Source organism: Tiliqua scincoides, chromosome 8 (genome assembly GCF_035046505.1).
Source record: "Tiliqua scincoides isolate rTilSci1 chromosome 8, rTilSci1.hap2, whole genome shotgun sequence".
Taxonomy (NCBI): Eukaryota; Metazoa; Chordata; class Lepidosauria; order Squamata; family Scincidae; genus Tiliqua; species Tiliqua scincoides.
Window position 1 is genome coordinate 44,040,902 of NC_089828.1, and position 11,059 is coordinate 44,051,960.

The 11,059-nt window shown below is 44.3% G+C and overlaps 1 protein-coding gene across 1 annotated transcript; it reads right to left on the reverse strand.

The window, feature by feature from the left end:
• Positions 1–9,054: 9,054 nt before the first annotated feature.
• Positions 9,055–11,049, reverse strand: FAHD1 (fumarylacetoacetate hydrolase domain containing 1). Its single transcript, XM_066635577.1, has 2 exons — positions 10,909–11,049; positions 9,055–10,162 (listed from the first exon to the last, which is right to left on the reverse strand). The coding sequence occupies exon 2, from the start codon at positions 10,048–10,050 to the stop codon at positions 9,379–9,381; it is 672 nt and encodes a 223-aa protein (XP_066491674.1). The 5' UTR covers positions 10,051–10,162; positions 10,909–11,049; the 3' UTR covers positions 9,055–9,378.
• Positions 11,050–11,059: the final 10 nt, after the last annotated feature.

The window sequence follows — 11,059 nt, forward strand, 5'->3', positions numbered from 1 at the left end:
TATTCAAGCTGTGAATGTGCAAATGTGCTACTTCTTTGGCAGGCTGGGCTGAGCGAGGCAGCTCGGCAAGTGCAGTCTGAGCCATTCCCCCTCATTTGTCCATCCCCCAGGGGCTGAGGACCTCTGCTTTTGCAAAAGCCCTCATCTGAGCCAGGTCAGCCCACCCACATCCCTTTGTACAGATGTCTGTAGAGTCTTTACACTGGCACTGAGCTTATGTGCGAGAGCTCAAGCTGCTGAGCATGAGGACAGAATCCCTCTGAAAATGGGGAACTGCTGCTAGGAGATGCAGGTGACCATTTTCAAACATTTTGCTTCTGTTTTGTCAGTAGTTCCAGAATTGTCCAGATTTACCTTTTTCAAATTCAAAGCTCAGAAACAGAGGCATGAAACCCCCCCCCCCCCCCCGCAGTGGCTGTTCAGTTTCTCGGAAGATTCTCAGCAGCAGTGAGAACTGAAATGGCCTCCAGCTCTACATCTGCTGCCTTCTGTCTTTGTGCTACATCAAAAACCGAAGTCTCTGTCCTTGAAGCCATATTCATGTTACAGAAAGCAGTTGCTGTATAGACCTCCCATCCCCAGCCTTTTGCTTAGCCCCCTTATATCTAAACTGCTAGTGTTGGTAGCTCAGCTCACAGCTGTCACTTCTGCCCCTTGGAATTTTGGGCACTGGTTTTAGATGGGAAGCCCTTTCCTATCAAATGACTAACTTCTGAGTACTAAAGTCTTGAAGTGTGGTTCATATGAAATCCACAGCTGGATTTAGGATCCCTCAGCATGGCTTTCAGCCACAAGAAAATCTAGTTTCTTTAAAAGTCCTCCATCTACCAGATACTCTTGCCTTTCCTGTTTCACTCCTGAGCCAATTAGGCTACACATGCTTTTGCATAGCAAGCCGATTCTCACTGTCTTGGTTCTTTTTTTAAAAGGACTAATCTTAATTTATCCTGCCTAGGTTGAGATAATTAGCAGGAGTTTTGACTATGACCTGAGAGACAGAATTTTCTTTGCCCTTGAAATACACCTAGCTTTATTCCTTTATAAAAGAAAATAACACTTTTTACTTGTCTTATGTCTGTATTTACACTATTATTTGTAAATGTTAATGCTGAGATGCTAAGGTCTAGAAAACAAACTATTCAGAGAAACACAAAGCACTGGACTGTCTTGGGGTGTAGGATTGGATTTCAGAGACCTCCAGTTTCACCTACCCATTGAGGGATACGACATTGGAGTGACTTGAGTGGAAGTATAAGTGGAACTATCAACATCAATAGCAAGACAGATGCACCAGCCTTTCACTGAGATCCAGACTGAAAGCCTGGTGCATCTGTCTTCCTATTGATGTTGATAGTGCAGTCTCAGAATTCCCACCCCCCAAATCCTATTTCAAATAAGTGTTTTATGAGGATCCCAGACAAGCCCTGCTTGGCCTGGATGGACGTGGTCCTGTCCCACAAGAAAGACAAATGCTTCACAAGAGCAGTACTCTTGTCAGGTATCCTGTTGAGTTACACTAGACAAAGCTTTTGCCTTTGCACACTTTGATTTCTTCTGGGGAAATCTACATTTCTAACACTGCTGAGTTTTTGAATATGTAAGTTTTGTTCTTAAGCCGTTTCTGCCCAACGTTGCATATACTCAACAGGGATCAGTGTACGCACCTGTGGACTGGTCAGAAATGGGTTTAAAAACAGGACAACTGCACTTGACACTAATGTATTGGCAAGGAAGGGGCCGGAACAGCTCCTCTTAAATTCTCTCAGTTCCAGTAGAAAATGAAACACAATATTGGCAGTTGCATGGCTTTGTGAGAAAAATCTGATCTAGACTTTCCCATTTCAAAGGGGTTTTTCTTGCTTTGTTTACAATTATGCATGCCAAAAGTCTTTCTCTTTCAGTGATTTGTAATATACATTTTTTGACTGGAAACTTTTTGTACGACACTCCAATAAATGTTTTGCATTTTTATCTTGAGTGTTTTGTAACATTGAGTTGATTACTCTCAAAAAAGGGGGGTAGAAAAGAAGGGAAAATTTTATCCTGCAAGACACAAGAACGTAAGAAGGTTTCTGCTGTAAGGTGGATATAAAACTACTGTCCCTGTTGAGTCGTCACTCCGTAGGGGATTGTGGTGGCCAATGGTTCAGACCTTGGTGGAAGACTCATTAATCCTCTGGCAGCCATTAAATCAGTAGGTGATGGGAAAAAAAATTACAAATTGAAGAGCTCACTTCCAGGACAGGCTGATCTAACTGATTCCTGTGTAGATAAGAATGCATTTGGATCAGGACTGAATTGTCTTGGTCAGCAGTCACTTGGCTTTATTTTATTAACAAAGAACATTAACAAGCAATGTTAAGGAATGATGTTCATTAACAGGATTTCACAAAAATATTTCTGTACATAGAGGTGGTACCCTGACATTATACAACAATATAAGGCAGTGGTTCTCAAACTTTTAGCACCGGGACCCACTTCTTATAATGAGAATCTATCAGGACCCACTGGAAGTGATGTCATGAACGGAAGTGACATCATCAAGCAGTAAAGTTTTTAACAAACCTAGGCTGTAATCCTACCCACACTTATGTAGGAGTAAGTCCCATTTACTATCGTTAAAAATATATAGTAGCCTGTTAAAAGTACAGATGTATAACATTTCCCCAAATGCAGTCAAATATGGTAGCATCAAGTCTTATATATTAAAAATAAAATATTGAAATGAACGGGGACCCACCTGAACTTGTCTTATGACCCACCTGGTGGGTCACAAACCAACGGTTGAGAAACACTGGTATAAGGAGTTTTATTTAAGAATGTAGACATTCAGACACAGATTAATTATTAACTATAAGATTTAGAATTAATGTTAAATTGGTTAATGCTGACATTTAGTTAAAGCAAACCTTTGTCCCTTTATAATTCGTTTACCAAGAGTACAGTCCACTGGGAAGTTCTCTTGCACGTGCCCCACTATAATGTGTCAGAGTTGTTCCTGCCCCCCTTTTGGCAGTGCCAAGAAGGATATCACTGCATTCTGTGCAGGTGGGGGGGGGGCAGTTGTGGAGGACTCCAGATAAAGGAATATTTGTTCACTTACCCAGAGGTAAACCTCCACAGTATGGAGAGGTCTCCTTGAGCATGCACTACTAGTGAAATGCAGGCACAGGTCTGTGTGGACCTATATGGGATGGGCTCTGGGAAGTGGGCTAGGAATCAGTGGCCACTGCTGCTGCTAAACCCACTCCCTTTCCAACCGGCCCTCCCCTGCCCCTGTTGCAACCTTGTTCTGTCCTCCCACGCTGTCTCACCTTCCCTGCCACCCTATCTGCACAGGTGGTTCCGGGTGGCTACTCCAGCACGCTCTGGCCTTCCCAGTGACACCTGGCGGCATGTTGCTGGATGTGCTTTCACAACTGCCCTAAGGCTGTTACCACTGGTGAAACTTTAAGAGCCCGTGGGATTGGGCTGCCTGAGCTGTGGAAGAGCATGATAGATACTATAAAGATATCGCTGTATAATATGGTTGTGTGATTGTTATGGTCGTGTATCTGACTGCAGCAGCCCTTAGTATCACTGCACTCACATGTGCCCCATAGTCAGGCAAGTTAAGCTACTTTAGGGCAAAACTACATGTTATCTTGCTGTCCAGCTTGAAGGAAAACCAGCCCAACCCCCCAGTGCACCCAAAGCAATACATCAATTGCCTCAGGACATTGTCACACTTACGGTCTCCCTTACAGCAAAGAGACATGCTGCTGGCTGCTTCTCCCTACGTCTCAAGGTTCTATAAAAGAGTTGGCAGTGGCAGCTAGGGTTTCTGCATATCTGATCTGGGCCTGAGTTGACAATGAGATTGGTGAGAGAAGATGAGGTTGAAGGCCCATCTTTTGTGGTGCTTTACTTATCTTTTGTGGACATCTTTACTTATTCTAAAGTTGGGAAGTTCCCAGGATGTGGCTTGCTGACAGGTTCAAATTTGCTGACAAAAAGTAGGGTGTGGTTATTTGGGGCATTTTCCAAAGGAAGGCAAAGAGCCAGCTAGGATGGTGGTGATAGCTCTGACAGTTTGGCCTTTCCCCCTAATGCTTCCCTGCCATCAGTGGCATAGTTAGCGAGGGGGTGGGCCTCACCAGGTTCCACCCTGGAGTGTCATGTACCCCCTTCCAACAGCCCTTCCAACATTAAAAAGCAGCTGCTCAGAACTCGTGTTCAAATTCTTGTGAGCACTCATGAGAACAAGAAACCACTCCAAAATTGAGTTCTAAGCTGAGTACCTTCCCAGTGGCTCGTAACCCAGAAGTAATTGCCAGTGACTTCATCACATCACTGTCAATTACTTCTGCATCTGTGCACTTGGTGTGGGGTGATACCACAATTCACTGCCCCGGGCTGCTGAAGAGCCATGCTACTGGATGCCGTCGGTCCAAAATACCACGAAACCGGCCTGGCTCATGCTTGTCCAACATACTTGCCTGACATGCACCTAGCGCTATGTTCACAACAGCGTATCAGGCAACAAGATTTGCAGGGGAGAATCAGCCAGCAGGGAAGAGGGCAAGCACCTCAAGCTATAAATTTTCTCCAGCAGGCATCTCTTCGCCACTACATTTACTTTATGAGAAAAGTCAGGGCTGGAAAGCCTGCATTTTCTTCATCATGGGCAGGTTGGTCCATAGAATGTGACTGGGGTTTTCCCCATTCTTTATCTTTGTTTTATATAAGAAAAAAAAGTATATAAAATGCAAGAAAAAAATAAGCTGAATTTCGTGAAAGAAAAAAAGCATATATTAGCAATCAAAAGTTTTCCGTAAGTGTTAACCACATAATTCACACAGCTGTGAATGTTTTTTTCAGGAATGGCTTCCAGATAGATTCAAATGTATCAAGAAGTATATTGGTTTTTAATGTACGTTTTTCCAGGGTGACACCTCTTTGCTCTTTTTCTAGGAGTGCTTGTGAATTATTTTAAAGTGAAAAAGTGATAGACTACTGGAGAGTGGCTGCCCGCTTTACTACAGCCATGCTCTGCCATTTCAGAACTTTTTCTGCTTGAAGTTAATTGTTATTTTTTGTGACAAGTGAGCTCTCTCCTCTTTCCCCTCCATCCTTGTAAGCATGACCAGACCAGCTGTTCTTTAATCGCCACTGAAGTGGTTTTGCCATGGTCATTGCAAACATAACAGTGAGCAGACTATTAGTCTTGACAGGATAGGTCTGAATGCAAGATTCAAACCAAAAGAAGTTTTAATTCTTTTGGAAAGGTGGGCAAAAAACAGTGCTTCCCCCTTCAGGCCAGCAGATGTGAAGTCAGCTTATACCAGGGTCAGCTTTAAGCCATTTCTGCCCAACGTTGCATAAACCAAACAGGAACAAAATGTATACACTTGTGGGCCAGGCAAAAATGCGTCAAACCAATTGGGACCACAGCTAAGGGGGTTCCAGACTAGGGTAATCTAGTCTTGTCAAATACACACAACAACACATTGCAATGGATAATTTGATTTTTTTTGTTAAACAAATATTTTTACTAAGGGCTTAATCCTAAGCTTTGTGTGCTGGCTCACCACCAGCACGCACTGTCGCAAATGTGCCGTAAGGCATGTTTGCAGGCCCTCGCGCCAGTGCTCTGCAGGTGCTAGCCCAGTGCTGGCCAGTACTGGGCTAGCGCCAGGTGAGCACCAGAGCTCTGCTGCTCGGTGGTCACGCAGACAGCCGAGTAGCAGAGAGGTAGGTAGGAAGCATTCCAGGAGTAGGGAGCAGGAAAGCTACTCGCTTTACCCGGGGGAAGGGGACGAAAGTCCCCTTCTCCCGAGGAAGAGGTGGCAGCTGCGTGGAGCATGCAGGATGTGGCAGCAGCCATTTTCAGCACCACTGCAGCCCTGCGCGCTGTGAAAATCATTTCACACTCATGTAAAGTCACAGTCATATTTCACAGTCATTTCATGTGATTTTCTCTTTGCTTTTCGAAGGTACTCACTTGCTTTGTTTACTTGTAGGCTTAAATGTTTTCAACATTATATTAAAATGTGCTTCAAGCCATTCGGTCCATTAACTCACAGGCACTTTTTAAGCACACGTTTTGATTGCTTTCCATTCTGCCATAGAGATGAGAGTCTGTAATCAATTTTATTCATACCTCTAAGTTTCTACAGACCTTGGCTGTGAACCTGGAGCCCTGCAAAAAATGTTTCCAATTGAGCCTCGCAGCTCTTAAGGCCAGCTCTGGGTTATACAATGAAACTCATCTTTTGCAATGAGATGGTAAACTGTATTCTTGAAATCACAATTCAACTAGAACCATTAGTATAAAAAGGAGATTACATGACATCACATAAATACACCTTGTTAGCATTAATAAAAGCCCCATATTAATTTTGCGGCCTCTTGAGAGTACAGCAGTGTGTATTAAAAAATTGTAGCAATAGCCATTAAACTCTATTACATGCAAAGCCGTCCAAGAGAATGGCCTTGGCTGTGTATTGCTTATTTTGAGGAATTAGTGACACATTTGCCCTGAAGGAGCGGCAGAGTGAAACACAGTTGTAAATCAATTACGAAAGGACATCATGGAGATGAGGGAATCAAAGGAACCATTTAGTCCGTCATGCCATTGATGATCTTACTGGTTCAAAGCAATTTATAGCCTAGCGCCATCCATAGATCAACCTTTCCATGAATATATGTGTGCCTCAGAACCTTTATAGGTAAACGGTGCTTCAAGGAAACTGAAGCTTCAATAGGGCACTCCAGTAGCAGCTTGTGGTGGCGCTTGAGGGTGCTGGGAAGAAGGGGAAAGCCTGGAAGCAGAGCAGTGGGACCTTTTCCAGGTGTCTGTTGGCATTGTGGCTCTTGGGCAGGACAAGGAATGGGAGTGCTTGATGCTGCATCACCCAAGCAATTCAGGAGCAGTGGCAGTCCATCCCCAGATGGAGATGGAAGGGCTTTGATTATTTGACACCCTAAGGAAGGTGCAACAGGGGACTCCTTAACAGCTCAATTATTATACAACTATCGTACAAGGATTGTACAACTCTTGTATGTGTCGTACATGCATGTACAACTCGTGTAATATGTGTAAAATGACTGAGGCTGCAATCCTAACCTCACTTTCCTGGGAGTACGTTCCATTGAACACAACAGAACTTACTCCTGAGTAGACCTGGTTAGGATTGTGCCCTAAGTGATTAAAATGGTTGAATTTACAGTGAAGCTGATGAGGGAAGCCAAAGTTGAAGACACTTTTTTTGCACGATTCATAACAGTGTTCTTTGAAATCAGGAGGCTCCCAGGATATTTACTTATTTTTCAGGTTTTTATACCTCCCTTCCTCCAAGGAGCTCACGATGGTGTACGTCGTTCCGTCCCTCCTTTTGTCATTACAACAACCATGTGAGGTAGGTGAGGTGGAGAGATACTGACTGCCCTAAGATCACCCAGGAAGCTTCATGGCTGAGTGGGAATTTGAACCTGGATCTTCCAGGTCTAAGTCCAACTCCCAAACCACTACACCAGGAGTGTCAAACAAAAGGTCCACAGGCCTGATGCAGCCCCCAGAAGCAATTTACACACACACACACACACACACACACACACGGTTATAATTGGGCTCTCCCAGTTTGATAACTAGGTTTCCTCACATCTTGAAAACATGAGCAAGATTTGCACATTTTCTCTTCTGTCATTTGCAGTTAATGAGGTTCTCTCTCTCTCTCTCTCTATATATATATGTTGGCAACCTTCAGTCTCGAGAGACTATCAATGAGGTTGATATAATGAGGTTCTATGCAAGAACAAAGTGCTTATTTCTGGCCATCATCTGCTTAATGATGTCACCTTCTGCTTCATGATTTCACTTCCAGCCCACATCAGGCACCATGATTTCATACAGAGGGCTGAAGTTAGCAATGAGTTTTGGCATCCCTGCACTACGCTTTCCTGGCTCTTTGATTTTCTTTGAGCCCTGTAGGACCAGAGTCCTCTTGCCATCAGCCCAGTTCAAATGCCCAAGTGTGGGATGCACCCAGCATCAGGTACACACACCTGTATAACAATGAATACAATACAATGAAGCTTGTCAAGTAACACCCAGCACCTTGATTGTGCCAGGCAGGCAACATCAGGTGTCACTATGTGATCAAGGAAATAGACACATGTTCTCTTTGCTGTAGCTTCCCATCAGCCACCACATTCATCTTCATCAGCTTTGATTTACTGTTGGATCCTGCTACTGACCAAAGAAGCATGTTTCATGCTTCATGCTTCTCAGGCATGGGGCAAAAGGAAGCTTTAGGTTGCATGGCAAGCCCACTGATGGAAATAACTTCTTGATGTTCAGGTTTATGCTTCTGGTTGTGTAGTGGCAGCAAAAATGATGATTGTTCTGATCCTTCAGTGCTATTCAAGACCTCTCCTGGGTTTTACTCTATGGTGACAAGGATTGCAGCACTTGGCCCTGACAGACTGCTAACGCTAACTGCAGATTCTGATCTACAAATGCTTGTGCTGCAATAAATGTGTGAATCTTTAAAGTGCCTGAAAACTTGATTATCTTGCAGTGGACCTTTCTGATTGTCTTTATAGTATTTTCAGTACATTATCTTTAAAGAACCAATTTCAGCTCAATCTCTTTTCCTGATCTAGGTGTACCTTCTCCTGTATTAAGCCCTGAAAACAGAGAAGGAAAGTTTCATTTTATGAATAGTACATTTGAGAAAACTAAAGAACGATAGTTATTACATTTTCCCTATGAGCATTAAAAAAATTTTTTAATTGTCTAAAGTTGTAATTTGTAGCAAGACTTGGTGTCGTGTAGTGGCTGAAAGTGTGCGCTGTGTGATGGTAGTCTCCACTTCAAATCATGTCACTGGGTGGCCTTCGGCAAGCCAATCATCCCCTATATCTGCAATATGGAGCAATAGTACCAATCAGCCTTGTGGGTCAGTAGTTACCAATATAAAGTCATTGATTGAAGCATTTTTGAATGTTTTAATGTGCTATCTAAAGGCAAGGGATTTTTTGGGTTTTTTTACTTCAGAAACCAAAGGCAAATTCTAATTCCAAATGTTTGATATTTATTAAGGCAGACAGAAAGATAGGAATTTCATTTCACTAGCACCTCCATTCAGTTCCATCAAACTGCACCACCAAGTCCTAAATTTCATCACATCCGCTTCCCCTTTTTCCATACACACAGTTGTAAGAAAGAATAATTTCTTCATTCTTCTGGTTGTGTTTTTAAGAAAGACCACAATGATATTTTTTAATACTAGGTTTCCTTCTTGGAAAGAAAAGGATAGTGACAGTATCTCCTCGTACCCCGATTTGAATTAGTGAATGTCTTTCACCTTTTGTGGGATATTGGAAACACCTACATCAAGGCCAGTGCTTCTGCTCAGCCACTTGAAACCGCATGCTCAACACCCCCTGGATCCCAGCTTCTATTTCGTCATTCACTTGAACAGCTGAGACTCCTTTGGGAGTCCCTGTCAGTATAATGTCGCCTTCATCCAAGGTGATAATTCCACTGATGTAGCTGATGATGTAGGGGATAGAGAAGATCATGCTGGATGTATCCCCTTCTTGCCTTAATTCCCCATTGACCTTCAGCCACAACTTCAGCTGGTGTGGATCCGGGACTTTCTCTTTGGGCACAAAGTCACTGACCGGACAGGAAGTATTGAACCCTTTGGCTAATGTCCAAGGAAGCCCTTTCTTCTTGCATTCTTCTTGGCTATCCCTGGCCGTCATGTCCAAGCAGAGGGCGTAGCCTGCCACATGGTCCATTGCAACTTCCTGGGGAACTGCCTGGGCCCTCTTCCCAATCACCACCCCCAGCTCCACCTCATGGTGCAGTTGGTTGCAGTAGTAGGGCCGGACAATGGGAGAGCCTTCTCGGACATAGGCAGTGGAGGGCTTGAGAAAGAAGAGTGGCTCTGTGGGGAGTGTGTTCTTCAGCTCTTTGGCGTGCTCTGCGTAATTTCTCCCTACGCAGATGATATTCTTGCCCCACTCCCAGAACCTGGTCAAAGGCTTGGAAGAAGCCATATTCCCTCTCTGCTGTAACACCTCTGCAAAACCACAGCTGGAACTTAACTTCTTGCAGGTGGTCAAAAGGGACACAGTTTCTCCATGCCAATCCAGTTGCTTGTTTTTGCAGCTGGAGGGAGGGAAAGATAGCAAAACAGTCACACATCTGCATACAGCATTCATGCACTCTCTTTCATTTCAACAGCCCAAATTTCTGTACAGGTATTGATCCGATTCCTCCCCCTTTCCCCAATTCCTAATCACTACAGCATTTTGCAAGAGAAACAAGTGAAATCTTGGCTCCCTTCACCTTCTGAATGGTCTGTTTAGCTCAGCATTGCGTCAACCGACAGCAGCCAGGCATAGAAAATACAGAAGTCAAGGTGGCAGTATCCATCTCCTGTCCTCTGTTTCCAGCACTTCACAGTCAAGAGTAAAACTGGCTCCAGATTTGGGTTGTCACAATAATACTCGGGATTTTTTTATAGTGTTTCAAAAGCTTCCTACACATTGTCCCTATAATGATGATGATCTACGCCAGATGCCATCACCACATGCCGAGGCAAGGAGTTCCACAGACTAATTACACACTGGGAAAAGGAGTTTTTTCTTCTTCTTTTGTCTGCCCTAACTCTCCCAACATTCAATTTTAGTGGACGTCCCCTGGTTCTGGAGTGGTGTGAGAGGGGAAAGAACACTCTTTATCCACTCATAGGACTGGGTTGCGTGTGGTGACTGCATGGCACTCTGCACACGCTCAAAGGCACTCTTTTTTATAAAAAAAAAACACAACAAGCTCTGCTGCATCATGCTGAGGCTCAGCTCCAATTCCAGTCCCCCTGCCATTTCCAAAGCCCCCAAAGGTCGGCTGCTCACCTGACCCAGCAGGGCGCCTTCGCCCCACCGACTGGCACCTCGCAAAGCCCACTTCCCCTCCTAGCAAGGGCAAAGAAGGCGAGCGGTAGCCCGGGCCAGTCCCGCCTCTCTTCCTTCTGGCAGGCGGAGAGGGCTGAGCCTGCAGCCGGGG

Bases quoted from the DNA above. Each gene is read 5' to 3' on its own strand.
- FAHD1 (XM_066635577.1), bottom strand. From the start codon at position 10,050: ATGGCTTCTTCCAAGCCTTTGACCAGGTTCTGGGAGTGGGGCAAGAAT.